At 52.2% G+C, this 20734-nt stretch overlaps 1 protein-coding gene across 1 annotated transcript in view; it reads left to right on the forward strand.

Annotated features, from left to right (window-relative positions):
* BTBD16 (BTB domain containing 16) overlaps nucleotides 1-20734 on the forward strand; it is a 44838-nt gene continuing 24104 nt past the window's right edge. Inside the window, exons 1-7 of the mRNA XM_024756098.1 lie at nucleotides 1-18; nucleotides 2391-2539; nucleotides 8745-8818; nucleotides 10703-10846; nucleotides 14160-14249; nucleotides 15305-15419; nucleotides 20265-20334. Coding sequence (XP_024611866.1) covers nucleotides 1-18; nucleotides 2391-2539; nucleotides 8745-8818; nucleotides 10703-10846; nucleotides 14160-14249; nucleotides 15305-15419; nucleotides 20265-20334 — 660 coding nt within the window. The remainder of the gene's footprint in view (nucleotides 19-2390; nucleotides 2540-8744; nucleotides 8819-10702; nucleotides 10847-14159; nucleotides 14250-15304; nucleotides 15420-20264; nucleotides 20335-20734) is intronic.

Consider the following 20734-nt stretch of genomic DNA (forward strand, 5'->3'; position numbering starts at 1 on the left):
ATGAAAATGCTGAATCCGGTAAGTAGATCAGTTTCACAAGAGGGCAGGCAATGGTGAGGAACAGAAGCACCTGGTGACAGTTATATTGCTGGGTTTCCACAAGGGGATGGGTCCAGCACCCCTGAGGACCTCAAGCTTTATTGGCTGACTCAGCTGGGAAGAGTGTGTTGGAGGCCTGCTGTCAGAGCCCATCTTTTTGTGTCACACTTCAGCAGGGCTCTATCTAGGTTCAGATTCTACAGTTTTCAATCACCCACCATATTCCAGGCACTACACTAAAGCATAGTTCCCAAACTTTACTTTATCATTTCAACAGCACACTTATCCTCATCCTCATCCTCATCCTCATCCTCGTCGTCATCCACAACCTCATCCACATCCTCAGCCACATCCTCATCCACATCCGCATCCACATCCTCATCCTCAGCCTCATCCTCATCCTCAGCCTCATCCTCATCCTCAGCCTCATCCTCATCCTCAGCCTCATCCTCATCCTCAGCCTCATCCTCATCCTCAGCCTCATCCTCATCCTCAGCCTCATCCTCATCCTCAGCCTCATCCTCATCCTCAGCCTCATCCTCATCCTCAGCCTCATCCTCATCCTCAGCCTCATCCTCATCCTCAGCCTCATCCTCATCCTCAGCCTCATCCTCATCCTCAGCCTCATCCTCATCCTCAGCCTCATCCTCATCCTCAGCCTCATCCTCATCCTCAGCCTCATCCTCATCCTCAGCCTCATCCTCATCCTCAGCCTCATCCTCATCCTCAGCCTCATCCTCATCCTCAGCCTCATCCTCATCCTCAGCCTCATCCTCATCCTCAGCCTCATCCTCATCCTCAGCCTCATCCTCATCCTCAGCCTCATCCTCATCCTCAGCCTCATCCTCATCCTCAGCCTCATCCTCATCCTCAGCCTCATCCTCATCCTCAGCCTCATCCTCATCCTCAGCCTCATCCTCATCCTCAGCCTCATCCTCATCCTCATCCTCCTCCACATCCACATCCTCGTCCTCATCCTCGTCCTCATCCTCGTCCTCATCCACATCCACATCCACGTCCTCGTCCACGTCCTCGTCCTCGTCCTCATCCTCATCCACATCCACATCCTCATCCACATCCTCATCCTCATCCTCATCCACATCCTCATCCTCATCCTCATCCTCATCCTCATCCTCATCCTCATCCACATCCTCATATTCATCCGCATTATCGTCGTCATTATTCCCATTTTATATATGAGGTCCAAGAGGCTCAAAAGAGTAAATTTTTTGCCCAAGGTCACACAACCAGTCAGTGGCAAAAATAAGATTTGAACTCAGATCCTCCATTCCATTGCCTGTGGTCTCCCCACAACCCTGTTGATGCCTGGTGTGGCTTAGGATCAGTTTCACCCATTCCTCTGGGTCCCTCATGGTGCACTTGTCCTGGGTAGGTTTCCTTGAGCCACCACATCTGAGGTTTACATCCATGCTGGGTTTTGTACCGCTCCCTTAAGGAAATTGCTGAAGCCCAGGACCTTAAGAAAATGTGTAAGGAAAAGTCCCCACCCAGTGGCCCACCTGTTCCAGTCCTGGGTTTATACCAAGAGAACTGAAAACAGGTGTTCAAACAGAAACTCATACATGAATATTCATAGCAGCACTATTCACAGTAGCCAAAAGGTTGTAACAACCCAAGTAGCTATCAGCTGGTGAATGGATAAACAAAAGGTGGTCTCTCCCCACAATGGAATGTCATTCAGCCCTAAAAAGGAATGAAATTCTGACACAGGCTACAACGTGGATGAACCTTGAAAATATGCAAAGTGAAAGGAGCCAGACTTAAAAGGCCACTATTGTAGTATTCCATTTATATGAAATTTCCAGGATAGGCAAATCCATAGAGACAGAACACAGATGAGTGGTTTCCAGGAAGTGGGGAAGGGGGAAGTTGGGAGTGATGGCTTACTGAGTCGACAGTTTCCTTTTGGAGTGATGAAAAGGTTCTGAACTAGATAGTCTTAATGGTTGTACAACACTGTAAATGTACTGAGTGCTACTAATTGTACAAAATGGATTCAATGGTGAGTTTTATGTTTTGTGTATTTTACCGCAATTTAAAAAAAACAGTCCCTGCCCCAAATCTCCTCAGTTTGGTATCTTTCTCCCTGACATTTCGCCTCTGGCACCTCCTGTCCCAGGTGCTAAATTCCAAATTACTTTGTGGCTTCAAGTCCTCAGTCTCCTGAATACAGTATATTTGTCTTGAGAAGACGGCTCTGGAAAAATATTGGCTATCTTTGAAAATTAACCAGCCTTTTAAAATTTGTCTTGATATCCTTTCTGCTGTACAATTTGGAAAACCTGGTATTTATGTGTGGTTAAAAAAAGACGTTCTTTCTTTCCAAGCAGCACAAACCCCAGCTGGAACGCCGGATCGTTGGCTCAACCAACCGGTGGCGTTTCCCCAGAGAGCCTTTTTTGGGGGACCTTCTGGCGCTTTCCCAGATGTGCAAGGCTGTCAACGTAGACTTTGATGAAGTTCTGAAGAGCCCAGACAGGTAGGAAGACCAAAGGCCCATGGTGGGGTGAGCCACGCTTCTGGGAAGTGCCCCATGGTTGGGCAACTCTGATTGGGCAGGTGGGCTGTCCTGGGTATTTGCAAGGAAGGCTGTCTTTGGGACCATCCCTTAGGGATGGACAGGATCAGGGTGACAGCTTCCTCTGAGAATATCTGTGGGTGGTGATTAAAGTCCAGAGAGATTGAGAATTTTTTTTCTAGATTTTCCTTTGTACTGGGAACTTTGGACCCTAACAGGATTCTAAGTTTATCAACTGATTTGTTGACAAACAAAGTGAGATGGTCCGGCTCAGAGTTTGAACCCCTCCCACAAATGCTCATGTCCACCCAGCAAGGGGAGAAGCAGGCTTCCGCTCATCCGCAAAGTGTTCCGAGCTGCTGGCTTAGAGCATCACTTCTTCGGGTTATGAGTTTTTATTTGCCTCTCCTGGGGACACAGAGCTGGATCCCATTGCAGAAGGAACACTTCCCTTCCCTGGCCTTTTGGATCTGCCTGGGTGCTTCTGCCTCCATGCACTGGCACATCTGCCTTATGAGCGCTCCGTCTGACCTGCCTGAGCATCTCCCTGAGTGTGGGCTGTGCCCTGGGCAGCACCTGGCACGGAAGAGCTCCTGGCTCCATGTTTGCTGAGCGAGGAGCCACATCTTCCCTTTCCAGGCCCACCGGCCAGCCCTGCTCGGTTGCCTCCCACCCCACAGATGACTATACCACACACGTGGGAATAAACCAAAACCCATCTGGGTTTGGTCTCTAAATTCTCTGATGACCCCCGCTTAGAAAAAATTGAGTGCTGTGAGTTGCAGTTTTTGGCGTTGGTTACTCATAGCCTTAAACAATTTTGAACTTATTTTATATTTTGTTTGGTTAGAGCCCTGAAGAATCTTAGAGTTCGTTGTGCTCCTTAGCATCAGGGCCAGGCCGGGCAAGCAGGCGCAGGAGCTGGGCCTGGGAATATAGGCAAACTGATCCAGAAACCTGAGGAGGGAGGCTGGGCTTGCAGGGGCAGACGTCTTCAGGACTTGGTTTGCAGAATCGCTGAGCTAGGCTGGGGGTGGTGGCCTGAGGGGTGATGGCCATTGGTGCTGGGCTTTTGGGCCATTAAATGTAGTCTATTTGACAGGGTTGGAATTCCTTCTCCTCCAGTTACTAGTTCTGTGACCTTCAGCCAGTGGCTTAATCTCTCTGAGCCTCAGTTTCCTCATCTGTGAAGTGGTGACAATAGCATCTCCCCTGAAGAGTGACCTTCAATCAGGCAGTACATTAAAAATGATTAGTGCTGTTCCTGGCAAATAGTAGGTGCTCAATAAACACAGCTATTATCTTTCTAGCCTAAGCAGCAGTCTTAGTTATTGATCCTGGTGGTTTCATTCGGGGGAGTGTCAGCCCTGTGCTCTGCCAGCCAATGACTCCATATGTCACTCTGCCTCTTAGCACTTTCTCCAAATCAAAACATCTTGCCTCAAACACAGCAGATGCAGGGACTGGTCTGGGCGCTCTCTTCCCAGGAGAAGCTTTGCAGATCTGCCTCTCTCCTTGGTGATGCTGGGAAGCTGGGGGTCGGGAGGCAGGCTGAGGGCAGGTAGGCACTCAGGACGGCCGATCACTCGTGTATCAGCGGTCAGCCGACCCAGGCTCAGCTCATCTGGGCAGTTTGGTGCTCCACAAGCCTCTTGTCCTCTTCCTGAGACAGTGGGCTAGCCTGGGCATGTCCTTGTCTTGGTACTGGCAGAGGGCAGGAGGGCGGGCCCGGTTGCTCACCATGTCCACTCAGCCAAGGCAAGTCACATGGCCAAAGTCAAAGTCAAGGGGCAGGAAATACACACCAACTCTCTTGGGAGAAACTTTGGAGTCCTGCAGGACAAGGGTGTGTAATTGGGGCCATGGATACAGTCTACTACAGTGCGGGAGGAGCTGATTTTCTTTAATAAACACAAAATTTTTTCTTTATTTTCACAATGGGGATTTATTCCATGTGACTGTGAGAAACATAAACTTGGAAAGCATAACAAAAGTTTTATTTAATTTACGTAATAAAACAAAGGGCTTATTCCTGGTAACCCTTCTGTACTTTCAGACTTGTCAGCTAACAAGGTCGATGGTAGGGGTGGGGGTGTCTGGAATTGTACCTGCGACACACACACGGGCACCTTCCCCATAGCTCTCTGGCTGCCCAACCAGCAAGCCTGTTCTTGCCGATGACGCTGTTATTGTTGCTTCTTCCACTTGGGAGCGCTGTTGACTTTGATGGGAGCTGGACCCATCTATATTTTACTAGTTCTGTGAAGCGTCACTGGCCGTGGAAAGCTGAGTTAACTAGCTCTGAGCTTCCCATTTATTTCAGATACGTAATTGTGCTTCTCATATGTCAATGCCCCAGGTTCTGCCCAGCTAGCCAGTACTTCTGGTTGTGTCTGTGGGTCTCCATGACGCCGTGAGCTTTTGGCTCCAGAACTCAGAGATGCTATAGAGGAACCTCAGGTTCCTGGTCTTCGTCATGCTTCCTTCCACTGGGACTGGGGTGTGGAGTATGGGGAGAAGGGGCCTGAGAGATGAGGAAATGCTAACCACCTTGCAAACCAACCTAACCTTTTCGTGCCTTAGTTTCTTTATCTGCAGACTGGGGATGCTGTCTTACAGAGTTGCCATGAGAATTATATGACATAATTCATTGAGAGCTTAGAACGGTATCTGGCAAATAAATAGCCAATTAACATGTGTCATTCCGTGTCTCTGGAGTTCTCTGGTACGTGTGGACACAGCTAACATATGAACCCAAAGATCCAGGATGGAGGAGTGTGGCTGAGGAAGGAGGCTCTAGGGCAGAGGTCCCCACCGCCCGGGCCACCGGTCTGTGGCCTGTTAGGACACCCCCCCCAACCCCCGCCGCCGCCCCCGGGCTGCACAGCAGGAGGTGAGTGGTGGGTGAGCGAGCGAAGCTCCATCTGTATTTACAGCCGCTCCCCATGGCTCACATTACCGCCTGAGCTCCGCCTCCTGTCAGATCAGCAGCGGCGTTCGATTCTCATAGGAGCGCGAACCCTGCCGTGAACTGCGCATGCGAGGGATCTAGGTTGCGCGCTCCTTATGAGAATCTAACGCCTGATGATCTGAGGTGGAGCTGAGGCGGTGACGCTAGCGCTGGGGAGCGGCTGCAAATACAGATCATCATTAGCCGAGAGGTCTGACTGCACGGAGACCATAACAAATCAATGGCTTGCCGACACATCAAAACCCCATCAGCGAGCGGCAAGTGACAAGCTGCATCTTACGGAGTAGACTGGACACAAGCCACACACTTCAGGTGTCACTGTCTCCCGTCACTGCCAGGTGGGACCATCTAGTTGCAGGAAAACAGGCTCAGGGCTCCCACTGGTTCTGCATTATGGTGGATTGTATAATTATTTCATTATCTATTACAAGGTAATAATAACAGAAATAAAGTACACAGTAAATGTAATGCACGTGGATCATCCCGAAACCATCCCCCCTCCCCGGTCCGTGGAAAGATTGTCTTCCACGAAACCTGTCCCTGGTGCCAAAGAGGTTGGGGACCGCTGATCTAGGGGCTTGGGCCCTAGGAAAAGGTGACCCTGCCTCATGTTTTTTCCCATTCTGACGGCAGTGCCAAGTCCACTGTGAGGTTGGAAGGAGGTCATGCTAAGAGGCAAGGATGCAAAGAAGGGACCCCTAGATTTTCATCAGAGAGCAGTTTCAGGAGAGCTGGGACCAGAGACCCATGATCCACGATGTAGAGCTCATAGGAGAACAGAGTGTCTGCTCCGTGCCAGGCATCCCGAGCATTAGCTCTTTTACTCCCCCAGTGACTTCCACGTGGTCCTCATTTCCCTCCTACAGAGGAAAGAACCAAGACCCAGAGGCAGGCCTAAGGTCTGCATGACTCTTCCCGGTAAACCACATTGGAGCTTTGCATGTTGAAGGTATCAAGTCGAAAGCCCTTTGTTTCGATGGTCTGCTGCAGGAAGTCCATATGTCCATGAGAAACTTATGGACTTTCCCTTTTACCCTCTGTTTCCCCATCAAGGTCGTGAGCCCCAGACTAACGGCACGTTCCCAGCATCCCCACTTTATCCCAGGCCACTTGGTCCCACAGGGTGAAGAGGACAGCTCCCAGATGCCATGTGTTGCATTAGCTTTTCCAATGGTCCTGAAATGAGCCTCAGCTTTGGGAGCTACAGAGTCCACAGGATACATGGTATATCTTGGCAAGCGGCCAATACACCAGGAGGAGGCAATGTGGTTACTTGTGTTGCCCGGCATCTCCTGGCTCAACTGATGACGGTGAGGTTTGTGAGGGTAGTTGAGGTCATGGCTGTTGCCCCAACAGGACAGAGTCTGTCGTTCCATTTTAAGGTCACAGTCTGAACTCCTGACCTTAGTCAGCTCTGTCCAGATGTGTGACCCAAGCCACCAGGGGGATTGAGTCTGGCTTGGGTCAGGTCCACTGCTCCTGTGGGATAAACAACTCAAGCGCCCACAACCTTCCTGAGGCTGAGTCACTTGTAATCACCATCTCTGCTTGGAAAGCGCAGCATGTGGTCAGTATTATTCTGGACACAGGCTCTCCGACCCAAGCCCTCCTGCATACACTCTGGCCCATAAGGATTTCTGGCATCACTGGAAAACAGCATGGCAAATGTGACAGTGGCTGGTGTGGTCAAGTGTCCCCTGGCTGGTTGGCTTTCTTGGGATGACTGTCCTCAAGCTGTGAATATGTGACTCCAGTTTTGTTTCAGTTCCTTGCTTAGCAGGGTGAATATAGTGTTTATGGGAAAGCGTCTTATCTTTGTCATCATCCAAGCATTGATATTTATCGAGCACTTGCATGATGGCTGTGCTAGGGCTGCCGGGGTAAATGAATGCCGACTCTGTGGGGTGCAGAGCCTGGTGCAGAGGGCCCATGAGGAAACGGGTGACCAGAAGACGCTGGGGAAGGAGTTTTAACAGGGGCAATCCCAGGGCGGGCTGGGGAGGGCCGCCAGCCCAGCCTCCCCAGAGGAAACAACAACTAAGCTTATCTGGAAGGATGCGTAGGAGGTCATCCAGTGAAAAGGTGAGGGAGCTGCGTGTCCAAGAGATTGGAAGCAAGAGGTGATGGTTCAGGCTGTTGAAAAGGGCTGGAGCAGGGAGTGTAGAGGGATGAGATTGCAGAGACAGGCAGAAGCCTGCTAGCCATGTGAGGGAGGTTGGCTTTCCCCCAGGAGCACTGGGGAGACAAGGAAGGATTCTCCGCAGGGGAGAGGCAAGACCAGATTTGCATTTCAGGTGGCTCCTCAGGCTGCAGTGTGAGGTGTGCATCAGAGGGGACCACATGGAGGCCCGGAGACTGGCAGTGACTGGGGGCAGAAAATGGTGGCTTGGATGAAGGTGATAGCAATGAGGGCAAGGATTCACCCAAGGAGAGATGGATGCATTCAAAAGGCATTTCATTAGATCTGGGCAAGCGATCAGGTGAGGCAGCATTCAGGATGCTGGTCTGGGCAACTGGAGGCTGGTGATGCCATTTCCAGGCAGAGGATTGGGGCTCAGTTCAGGGTAGATTCTTTTTTTTTGGCCATACTGCAGGGCTTGCAGGATCTCAGTCCCCTGACCAGGGATTCAACCCAGGGCCACGGCAGTGAAAGCCCAGACTCCTAGCCACTAGACCACCAGGAAACTCCCTCAGAGTAGATTCTGTGTTTAGATTGTGGGCACACTGAGACTGGGACATGCATGACCCTAACCAGAAGTTTTGCTGAGTTAACTTTCCAGACATGCCAGGACTCTCTCTCCCTTTCTCCAGCAGTTATTTATTGAGTACCTACTATATGCTAGGCACTGTTATTTATTGAGTACCTACTATATGCTAGGCACTGTTTTAGACACTAAATGACAAAGAGGTGTCATTTAGGCAGCCAGATGTAGCCTCAAACACCTCCTTGGTAAGATCTACCCGCAAACTGAAAACAGGAATTAATGTTTTGAGCCGGTCATCAGACAGAGCTTACAGTTTGTCGAATTGGCAGACACATAGTGACCTGAGGAAACTGTCCCAAAGGGAGAGATACGATAAGACTGATTCATTTATGCTTTAGGGATGCTTACACTGGAATCATACATGTTGCAGATGAAGAAAAAAAAATGTCAGTATTAACGCCTGGATTTTTTGTGTGTATTTTTTCTCGAGGTTATGCGTTTCGCAGATTCAGGACAATTTCCCTGAGAATTTGAAGAACAAGGCCGTCCAAAGCGGGGAGGCAGGTGAGTTCTTGTTACCAATGGATTCGTCAGAATGTTGCTGACCTCAGAGGTGGCTTATGGTCTTTATGGAAGGAAAACCAGACCAGAGGCCTGGTCACGAGTCTGTAAGTTCTGTTCCTGCCCCCACTGCACAGTGTCCCTCGTGCAATAGGTGACTGTAAGTATTTCCCAAATGCACACTGGATGAAACTGCCTGGCAAACACATTTTCATATGCTAATGGCCATGATAAATACAGACCTGCCGACGTTAATAAATAGGCTTTGGCTTGGAAGGCTCAGCAGAAGCCCGTCAGGCCCGGGGCAGCTGTTCTGTGTCCCTCTGGGCTTTAATCAGTCGTGACTTGGCTGTCCACCTCTGCACTCATCCAAGAAGACTTATCTGAGGTAGCGTGAGGAGTCAGACCGTCCAGCTGGGAAAGGCTCACTGAGCCCCACGAGGAGCCTGGCCAGATCAGCTTCTTGATGGCGCGTTTTCGGATAAACCCCACCCTACGGTGTGGCTGTCTGAGGTCAGAGCCAGCCTCCTTCCCTGGCAGAGGCTAATCGCCCGTCAGCTCTGGTTGACGGTGGGAGCAGCGGGGGAGAAGCAGTGTGAGGCTGCCTCCGGGCTCAGGAGAAAGAGTTCCAGACTGGTTGTGATGTCTGCCCTGCACTGCCATCCTGAAAGCGGAAGGGGGCGCGGGGGACACACTTTATCCGCAATTCTGCCCTTGCCTAAAATCGCCATTACGGGGCAAGATTCCTTTTAATCCGGCATAGCCAGACTGTCACCTGAGGTGACCGGAGATTTGAGATGAAAACCCAGGTTCTCAACTCCCAGCACCAAACAATATCATAAAGTGGGTGAATGACGATGATAATAACAGGAGAGGAAACAGGTACCCAAAGTCATGCAGTCAAAAGAATAGCAAAGCCAAGAAATACGTAGATGGGGCTAGTGAACCTCGAGGTTCTGTCCAGCGCTGGGATTTAGGGTTCGGGGGGAATCACCCCGAGCATGGCTCCCTTCCCCCCAGCTCTATGCTAATTCAGGGGTCCAGCCTGCAGAGCCCCCCTTGCCCATAGCCTCTCATGTCTCACCCGGATCCTCCATCTACCTTCCTATTCAAGTCTCTTCTTTTTTTCTTATCATCTGTGCCACCCCGGGTGAGACTCCCCAGCATAAAGTCCTTTACAGTTTGCAAGGAACCCTCCTCACACTGTAATCCCATTTCATGCCTGGGAGCTGGGCTTTCTGATGATCTCCATTCCCTCGAGAAAAGCAATGCTGATGAGAACCCCGCTCCCTGGTGATGGGGTTTTTTCTATGACATTCAGGTGGGTAATAATTAGACACTAACAGCCCAGGTAGCAATTTTGCTCCCCAGAGGACATTTGGCAATGTCTGGAGACATTTTGGGTTGTCACAGCTCCTGGGTGGGGCGGGTGATACTGGCATCCAGTGGGTGGAGGCCAGGGATGCTGCTAAACATCCTACAGCACAGGACAGACCCCTCCACAGAGAGTTATCTGGCTCCAGATATGAACAGTGCCAAGGCTAAGAAACACTGCAATGGGGGAGGCAAGGTGAGGCCCCCTCCAAGAGTGTCGCAGCCAGCGTCCCTGTCCCACGAAGCTTTTTCCAGTCCCCAGGTTGGAGGGCAGCTTGTGTGCCTCTGCAGCTCTGGGGGACGTGTACCGCTTTCTAAGTTACCTTGTGCCCATCGTATCCGCTTGGGAGCCAGGAAGCCCCCCGTGGCTGGTACTTCGTTCCTAGCGAAGCCGCCTGCCCACTCGTTTGCCCGATAACGGGATGGACAGAGAGTACGTGGGAGAAAGAGTGAAAGCATCTTCAGGTCGGGGTGTCGTTAAAATGTTTGCTCAGCATCCTTTCCTCTCCTCAGGTGTGATTCTCGAATGCCTCGGCTTCAGATGGGAGCTCCATCAGCCCCAGCTTTTTCAGTCCGAGACCCTGACCAAGCTTTACATGATGGCCCTGGCCCGGGGCAACGCAAACCCTGAGAAGGAGCTGGAGAAGCTTCTGCAAGGTACGTTCTCACCCAGAGCAGGACCCCCAAGGGCTCTCTGGTTAGAGAGGCCCCAGCTTGGCGTTCGGTTATCTGTTTGGGGACCACGGTCACTCTGGCAGTTAAGACCAAGGCTCATGGTGTGTGATCTCATTACAGGATTAACCTCAGTCTCCTCGGCTATAAAATGGGATAATGGTTCTTATTGTGTTTCCTTGTGGAGGAGGTAACAGGTGTGAAGTTCTAGAACAACGCCTGGCACATAGTGAGTAGTCAGTAAATGTCAGTTCTGTTCTCATAATAACCCATTCTTGTCCACCGGCTATGAGGGAGGCCCTCCCTACTTCTTTGAGAAGAGAAAGTGGGTTGTGTTGAGGCTTCTGATGGGCTTTCTAGAAAGATCGCATAGTTCTGACATCTGTGGCTTGTTTGGCTCTAAGTGCTGGTTGGAGGTTTACAAGTGTACATCAATTTCACTTTTTCTTTTCCTTTTCTTTCTCTTTTCTTAACGCCACCTCATACCCGAAAGTATTTAGGTCACGTCTTTCTTTTTCTCTTTTTTGAACCCTAATAATCCCCAGCTGCCCCTTATCTGTCCCATAAGTTCCTCTCCTGCAGCCTTGCCAACTTCTTCTCAGGTAATATAGTTGGCATCGCCTCCGGACAACTCATAAGCAGGTGCCATGGAAAATTCAAGGTCTCCCAAGCAGCCAGCATGCCAGTCGGGATGGGATTGCATTTCCAGGACGTGGCAGTAAAGCTCTGACATTCTGGAGCCAGACGGGCTGCCGGAGCCCCCAGTCGGGAGACGGAGCCTGGCTGCCTGCCGGCATCTTCCCGGCCACAAAGCCTCTGACTCAGCCCTTCCCGGCCAAGCTGGGAGCCAAGAGCAGGCCGTGGCGTCCCCACAGAACTGTAACAGCCTTCACACATATGATCTTCCTGAGCCTTTGTCCCAGTGTCTTCAAACCTGGGACTGAGCTCTTTCTCCCATGGCCCCTATGCCCAGATCACAGCCCTTCCTGGGCAACCAGTGGAAGGCCACTGGGGTTCAGACAGTGAGTACAATGAAAATCAAGAGAATATGGAAGGGAAAAATGGAGTTGTTATGTTTTTCGTGAGTCTAGAATGGTCCCACTCAGATTTGGCCCTCCTAAAACAGCTGCTGTAATCCAAGCCCCCTGCTGGAGGCTGGGCCCGGCTGGGGGACGTCAGGTCACGTGCAGGAGTGAAACCTCAGTGCCTGGGCTGTCACAGCTTCCCGGGGTCTCCCCTGCAAGCACCACCAACTGCGTCAGACCCTGGGACTCGTGTCTCCAAGGCTTTCAGTGGGGACGGCCCCAGCCCTTCACGTGCCTTCGATGATGGTTTCTATACGCATCTCACAGTTACTGCTTTTCTATTCCTGAGAACGTGAGCATCCTTCTTCTGGAGTTAGCAGCAGAGGAAGTTTCTGACCAAGCCCTGGAGTGGTGGGCGCTGAGGAGACACAGCTCCCCTGGGGCAACCCTGTGCTGGCCACACGGGGCTGTCCCAGCCACTCACGTTCACGTTCATTCCACCCAGAGTCCAGGATCAGCGGAACCACAGCAGCATGTGTTTATTCTCTAGGAGGACCCGAAAGCAAACGACCCTCTCTTACTAAAAACAAACCACTTCGGGGGCACCTCAGACGCGTATGATCAAATTATCACTTGCCTATCAGATTGCGAAGTTTTACTTACAGAAACTGTCTTCCACGTACTCTGACCTAGCCGATAAGGTTCCTTCTTCCCTTCAAGAGATGTTCAGTACTTAACTTGTGCCAGGCATTGTGCTAGGAACTTAATGTCGGGGGGGTGGGGGACAGACGAGCCCGCCTGAAGTGATGATAAAACATGAGAAATCGTGTGATACGTGATGACCCTAACGATGCCTCATGAACACCCGCTACGTGTCAGGCACTTGCCAGCATCCGCTTGTTTACTGCCCCCAGTGGGGGTGAGTGACAGAATGGAGCGGGCAGAGGGGAGGCTGTGCAGATATCCAGGGGAGGAAAGTGAGCCAGAGCCAGGAACAGGGCCTGGCACTTAGTAGGTGCTCAATAAACACTGGCCAAATGCGAGCCTGAACAGAGCCAGGTACCGAGAACGTGGTGAGGGAAGGCTCAGCAGCCTTGTTTGCCCGAGGGAAGTGGACCTTTGTTCTCTTTTTTCTGCATTCTTTGTAGCTGCAAATTGTGACATACTTTGGGCTCCGGACTCGTGTCGCTTGCGTGACCTGGCAGCCTGAGCTCGCTGGCCACGGAATCCATTCATCCATCGATTCGGCCAATACTTACTGAGCACCAGTGTGTGCAAGACTGTGCGGGGCCTGGGGTGGGATGGCAGGTTCACCGTCCAGTGTGCCTGCCCGGCCGATCATAAACCAACAGATACTCGGTGTCTTGGCAGGTGATTGGTCCAGGAGGGAACATAAAGCCAGTTTGGGGGGAGGTGGTGGTGTGGAGCTCCCTTCCATAGCAGGGGGTCAGGCGGGCCCCTGATGGGGAAGACAGGGAGCTCCACAAATCTCCTGGGCAACAAACCACGAAGAGGCAGGTTTGGGACCTGGTGAACTGGAGACTAGTGGGAGGGTCTTGGGGCCGCTGGAGGGGCTCTGGCTTCGTGCCAAAGGCACGGGACGCCCGCTGGAGACCTGAGGGCACCGTGTGTCGTAACTCACATTTCAGAGTAACCCTGAGTGGATTGTGGAGGCTGGCGGTGATGCGGGCTGCCCCTCTGCTTCCCCCTGGAAGCCCTCCGTGGCGGGGGTCCTTTGTTTGGAGCTCCGTGGGGCAAAGTCTCAGGAGCCGCTGGGAGGACGCCTTGGTCCCACACTCATCCTTCAGCTAATGGTCCTTTTGCGCTCTCGCCTGGTGCCCGGTCTGAGCTGGGTGCTCAGGGCGCAGAGGTGATGGAGGCCCACCCCTGGCCCTCTCGCTGCTCACAGCCTAAGGAGAGGAAGTGGGGAGGGAGGGAGAGGAGGGGGAGGGGGTCTGTATCAGTGTGAGCATCAGTGTCCTGGTCTTGCAGTCACAGTGGCTGTGTTAGATCGTCGGGGAAGCTGGCCCAGGGGGGACACGGGAACTCTCTGTACTATTTTTGTAACTTCTTGTGAGTCTTCAACTATTTCAAGATAAATAATCATTTCATCAGTGCATCCACTAAACCAACAAGCAAACAAAGATGAACAAAATACAGCATGATCCACGCCAAGATCACGCTGCGCGAGTAGTTGTGGGGCCTCACGCTGTACCTGCACGGGTCACTGTGGCTGTCACACCTGTGCGTCCTCGTCCTGTTCCCTTCGCTAGCTCAGCTGCCCGGGAAGATGAAAGAACAACGCCCTGTAAGGAAGATGATCGTTTCCTTGAAGATCAATGACCCTCTGGTCACCGAAGCTGGTAACGTGCACCTGTCCTCGAATTCTGAGAGTGTCGTTGAACAAACTGCCTCTCAGATTTGAAAAACAAACAAAACACCCCAAAGTGGAGGCACACAGTGTTCAGTGCTTCCTTATTAAAAAGAGCTGAGCCAGCGCAGGGCGGGGGGGAAGGAGGCTGGCACAATGTGGGGAAGTAAAAGAAGGGGGACTTCTGCTAAAGAGAGGTCCCCGTCCTTGTAAAGAGGAGTGAGGAATGCAGAGGAGGGAGGAAGAGGCAGGCTACCCAGACAGACCCAGGGAAGATGTCACTGCTTTTCTGGGCGCAGATGCCCAGCGAAGCCCTCAGGCCCACCCTTGTCCGTAGGCAACACTGACCCGCCCCTTCCCACCAGGGCCCCTCCCTGGCTGGCTGCTGACAGCAGAGACCTCCCCCAGGGGCCTCCCTTGGGCTCAGCCCCTCCCCATCCCATCCCGGCCACCTAGACACACCTGTTAACAGGTGTGAATGCACCGTGCTGTCACGTGCCATCAGGAAATTATCCACATAATAATTATCCACACCAGCTGTCCTCGGAGCCCATGGGACTGCACCACAGCGCTGCTGGGGATCAGGTAGAACTTGGAATAGGCTGGGCCCACGGACTGGCAAATTGATCCCGGCTCGTCCCGGGAGTCCTTAACCTTGTTGAAGAGCCCAGACTCTGGGGAAAACCCGCTGTGACGATGTCACCTCCAGAGAACACAAAACACGTCACGCACACAGCATTGTGCACGCCTTGGGGTGGCCAGCTCCCGGCACAGGCCCCCGGCCCCCAGTTAGGACAGAACCCCTGAGGCACAGGCTCGGGACAGGCTCACAGAAGATTCTTTCTCAGGAGCTCCATCCTCAGCTCCTTTGGGGGGCTGGGAGCCCAGGCAGCATCTGCGCCCAGGTCAGAGCCGTTGCGTTTTGTCTAATGCGTCTCTGACCCCCAGCTCAGGGACCCTCATCCAGCAGGGAGGGCGCCTGTGCATGAGGGATGCGGGGCTGCAGAGCCCCACGCTGACGGCTGGCCCTCGATGCTGCCTCCCCAGCCTTCGCCATGGCCCTGCAGAATCTCTACCTGCGCGAGGTAAGGGTGAGCGTGGACGACGTGCTGGGCGTGCTGGCTGCAGCCCACATTCTTCAGTTCCGCAGCCTGTTCCAAAGGTAAGGAACCGTGGCAAGGCGCGGCCAGGGCCAGCCCCAGGTGGGATCCAAAGGGGCCCTCCCGGCCCAGCTCATGGAGCAGGCCTCTTCCGCGGGCTGGGACATCTGGGGTTTCTTCGCATAGAACACAAGTTTGAGTCGGCCATCAATGCTGATGGAAGGTAAATGAACCAAATGGAAAAGCACTGATGGGATTCATTTTTCTAGAGTATTCTGTCCCTTCTCTTAGGCTTTTTCAGGGATGTGTGCTTACTGCACTCACGTCCTGAGCACAGAGGTGGTATCTTATCACTGTTCGAGTTCCAAACTCCTGACGCAATTCAACAGAGAGGAGATTTAGGGCCGGGATGCTCTGCCTGGCTTGTTTCACCACCCTAAGCCTCAGTTTCTTCATTTGAGGGAATGAATGAATGAATAAATGAGTGAACGAACGTCCCATCTTAGCACAGAGAGGACAGCAGCTGCTCTCTAAAAGGCAGGGGCAGGATGTCTTCCAGGGGCCCTGCAGGTCTCAGCTCACTTTCTGTAGAATCCATGCAGCCACGTTCAATCCCAGAGAGGTTTCTGAGTTGGTACCGCATTCCTGGGGGCACCTGAAATGACTCGGGCCAGATCCTCAGTCTGGAGCATCTCGAAGCCTCGCTGGGGATGCAGATGCCCCGTGAACCCAGGGACGCAGGCTTCCAGAGGCCTGGACGTGGCCACAGAAGACACGCGGAGGGGACCAGTCTTGAAAAGGCACTCTGGTGTGTCGGCCTGGCCAGACTGTGGGGTGGGTGGCTGGCTGTGAGAGATGGGAGGCCCGCCGTCACAGGCAGGGACAGGTCGTGTAGCATCTCGGGGAGAACCCAGGAGTCTGGCCTTGACCCTGCAGGTGGTGGGATAAAGTCTGGGTTTTCCTGAGAATCCCCACTCCCCTTCCATTGTGTGTCACATGACTTCAGCTCTGCATAACCTTGTGGCTGATAATCACTACTAAATCACAGCCTCTGTGTGCGTGCATTTCTGAGCAGCTATTTCCTGGTGCTGTGCAGGAAGAGAACTCTGGCCCCAAACCTGGAAGGCCAGCTTCCCTCTTGGAGTGGGGCATCTGGCCACCTTCTGTCTGTGAGCCTCAGCTGCCCTACGGGGAGGCCCAGATTCAAAGCCCCATCTTCCTTCCGGAACCGTAGCCCTGGCTTATCTGGGGTGGAACCGAGAATGGCAGATTCCTCATTTCCTTCCTCCTTCACATGCCTTGTCTTGAATGCCGGAACAGGGAGGGCTCTGGATACTGAGCCAAGCCTATCATTCCACGGATGAGCAAACCTAGGCTGCCTGGGGCTGATGGGCCCTGCCCGAGATGCTACAGATAACTGTGGTGGGGCTGGAATCCGAGGCCGGAGCCAGGCGGGTCTGGCACACAGCTGGGCTGGGTCTCGCCTGCCTTTGAGAGGCTGATGGTACAGTTGGCAGGGGTGTGGCAGCACAAGCCTCAGTGTGTGTGTGTGTGTGTGTGTGTGAACAGAAATGCCCCGGATCACTCTGATAGCATCACAAATCCAGGTGCTGGATGGGATCCCAAAGGTCATCTTGGCTGAACCCCCAGCCAGTGCAAAATCACCCAGATGGCTGCTTGAGTCTGAATCACGCACACTTGAGACCGCCCATCTCTAGGGGATGAAGTGTGTGCGTGCGGGTTACACAGGGTGCTGTTTGTTAGACGCATGCATCAATGTCTGCTTTGGCACAACTGGGATCATGGTTGTTGGTTGTTGCCTGCACACACATACACACGAAGACACACACACACTCACACACACACACACACACACACACACACACAACCTCCCTGAGGGTCACTTGGGTCCCTCCAGGCTCACAGGGCTGAAAGGGCATTTCCTTCCATGCAGGGCTGAACTCCATCTGTGGGCAACTGCTTGGTGCCCTTAGAACTTCTGCAAGTGGAAATTCCCACCCTCCCTGAGCCCAGAAGCAAGTGGCCTGGGTGGCCCCAGGGCTTGCTTTGTGTCCTCCAGTCTGGGAAGCCCAGCCAGTGAGTCTCACAGTGAGAAGGGGGGAGCACAGGTGAAGGTGCCAGCCTCCTGGAGCACTGATTTCTGTATCCCAACTTCAAACGCAGCTAATTCCGCCCGTGCGTCTCTACTGGCAAAAACCCACTCCTGAAGAACACCATGCCTGGTGAGGTATGGGACCTGAACCTCGCACACAGCCCCTTTCGCACCTGGTCTGCCCCTTGCTGATTGGTGAGCTCAGCTCACAGTGAGGCCAGGAGCCCCAGGAGGAGAGGAGTTTTGTCTGTACATGGCAGGTATTTCCAGAAACAGCCACAGAGGCTGGCACAGAGGAGACCCTCAGGGGATGGATTTATGCTGGGAGGGCTGCTTCCTGGCAGTCTCTAGTTTCAAGGGGAGAGTGTTGGGAGGAGGCAGAGGTACCAGGCAGAAGGAGGTCATGGAAATCAAAGCAGAGGGAGCATGTGAGGAGAAGCAATCAGGGAGACTTCCAAGAGGAGGTGGCACTTGAGCTGAGCCTGAAAGGATGCCAGTTGTCAAAGAGTGAGAGAGAAGAGGACTTCAGGCAGAGGAGAGCATAGAAACTGGAATGTGCTTGGCCACTAAAACCCAATGCAGCTGGAGTTGGGGAGGGGTGTGGAAAGATGAAGGGAAAGGTGGGTGGGGAAGTTAGCCGGAGTCCAGGTCATGCAGACCTCAAAGGCCATGTGAGCAGGTTCTACCTGGTTCTGCCAGCAGAGGAGAGCCTGAAGCTTGGGCGGGGAGAGTGACCAGAGCCCCTCTGTGTTTTTGGCTGAGACCTTCAGGATGCGGTGGGGACACGGGAGGATGGTGTGGGCAGGGAGACCTGTGCAGAGGCCCAGATGAGAGAGAGGAGGGTCTGAACTAGGCAGGGGAAGTGGGAAGGGAGAGGAGGGGGCAGGTCTTCCAGGAGATGGTGAAGATGTAGAATTGACGGGACTCAGCAATCTCACCTGCCAGCGTGCCTGAGAGATGACAGCAGAGTCTGGTGTTTACCCAGCACAGACTTTTCCAATACTCAGGACAATTCCTTATAATAGGTATGATCAGTCTCACTGTGGTGAAGGGGCCATCCTAGGATCCAAGGAGGGTGGGGCTTAAAGTGCCTTAACCATGTCCAGATTGTTTTTCATTCAGTATTTCTTGCCTTGTTCTAGTAAAAGTTTTTGGTGGCTTAAAAGAATACATAAAATAACAGGGCACAAATTGTTCAAAAAGAAAAGAAAAGGAAAAGGAGAAAGGAAAACAAGGCTGGAGAAGCCAAAATTACATAACCAAACCTACACTCTATAAGTGGACAATACTTTTTACTGTGAGCTCCCTAGCAGCTAATATGAAAAGGGAAACCTGATCAATGACATTAGATAAAACAAAGAAACCAAAAACTGACTTGGGAGGTAGAACCCGGGGTGTCTTCATCAGATGACATTGAGTGATGTGATGGTCAATGTCCTCAACTATATCCACAGAGTAAAAGCAACGATAAAGTTAATAATGTTCTTTCTTGATATTGGCAAAGTCTTCACTTCAAAGTGCCACTGAGTAAAAGCTATTCTTCAGGGGTGTGGGTGTTGCTGGTAATGAGCTCCCCAGCTCTCTGCTGACCTGGCTTAATTGAAGAATACATTTCAGAATATGTGCAAGACTTACCAGATATCCTTTAAGCCTTTGTCCAAGAGCAACATGTATCTCAACTGAGTTTAGGATAACCATTGAGTAATAATGAGTTCAAGATTTTGCTTCTGTATGAGAGCTCAGTAGCTATTCTCTGGTGCCCTGTTTGATGACACGAACATGCCTTAAGAAAATTGTGCTGGAGACTAGTCTCAGCTGTGACAGGTGAGTCACTGAAACTCTCGCGCAGCATATCCACCCCACCACACACCCTGCCCGCCCCAGCTCATCTCCTAGTCTTACTCCCCTCACTGCACTGCATCTGGGATCTCCTTGATGTTCCTTCAAAGAACGGCCCCTGTCCCTGCCTCAGGGCCTTTGCACATCCTGTTTCCTCTTCTTGTAATGCTGGTCTCCCAATTCCTGGTCTGAACAGTTCTTTGTTCTCCTCCTTCAAGGTTTAAATGTCACTTTTCTGATCATGCCCCCACCAGGTCAGATTCCCCCTTTTTCACATTCCTATGGCACCTTGTTCTTTGACTTTTTAACCCTTAACACAACTGTGATAATGTGGTTACATGTTTAAATGTTTATTTAACATGTGTTGGGCCCACTGGCTTTATTCTTTGTAACCCAAGGGCCTCGCAGGGTGCCAGGCACACAGTACCTGCTCAGTAAATAGATCTTTGATGAGTAAGTGAAGCAAGTAAATGAGGCCTAGTCGTGCAAAGGACGGAGATTTTCATCAGAAACTTGCTTTTTGAGTCTACTCTTGTACAGAGAGGAACAGGACCCGAAGCCCCTCTACAGCTCCACAATGGTCTGTACAGGAAGAAAATACCTCCAGCAGGGGGACAAACAGATGGTCACCCTGGCTAAAATTAAAACTCAGTAAGGCACGTTTAGGTGCTTAATCTCTAAACAGTAATACTTCTCCCTGGTGCCAAGGCTACGTTGTTTCCTTCAGAAGGATTTGACCTTAGGCCTCACCTCCCTCAGCCCAGAGCTCTTTGCAACAAGCCTTGCTGGTCTTGTCCTCCAGCCAGATGTCCACATGCCTAAAATGAGGCTCTTCTCCTTCCCTTCCCTGAAAGGTCTCTGCTGCTGGCGCGGAGTTGAGGTAAAACCTCTGGGGCTGCCCACTTCCCTAAAAGCAGCCTGGGGGCCTCCAGGAACAGCAGTTGTCTCTCTGCAGGTGTGTGACCGTGATGATGAACGGACTGACGCCGAGCACCATCAAGAACTTCTACCTGGCCGGCTGCAAGGTGAGAGCAACCTGGACGGGGCACGCGGCACCTGGGGGGCCCTCAGGAGCACCCAGACTCTGGGAGTTCATGCACCAGGCCCAGCTCCAAAAAATCTGATGGCACCAACCTAACAGTGCCAAGTGAACAATCTTTAAAAATCATTTTATGTTTAAAAGAATATTTTAACACTCCAAAAAGTAGAAAAGCTTTAATCTGGGGGGTGAAGGGGTGGGGAGGGGAAAGCCAGCGTTTCTTGCCAAAACAGCAGACAACATTCCAGGACATCTTGGTGGGGTTGAGGGAAATGTGTCGCCCCCTGGGCTCAGTCAGGGTGTCAGGGTTGGCAGTAAATGATGTAATCTAACACTCTGATTATCAGAGGAGAAAACTGAGGCTCAGGGGGGGGGCGGGGGGGGGG

This window comes from Neophocaena asiaeorientalis, unplaced genomic scaffold (genome assembly GCF_003031525.2).
Source record: "Neophocaena asiaeorientalis asiaeorientalis breed wild unplaced genomic scaffold, Neophocaena_asiaeorientalis_V1.1 scaffold85, whole genome shotgun sequence".
NCBI classification, from domain to species: Eukaryota; Metazoa; Chordata; class Mammalia; order Artiodactyla; family Phocoenidae; genus Neophocaena; species Neophocaena asiaeorientalis.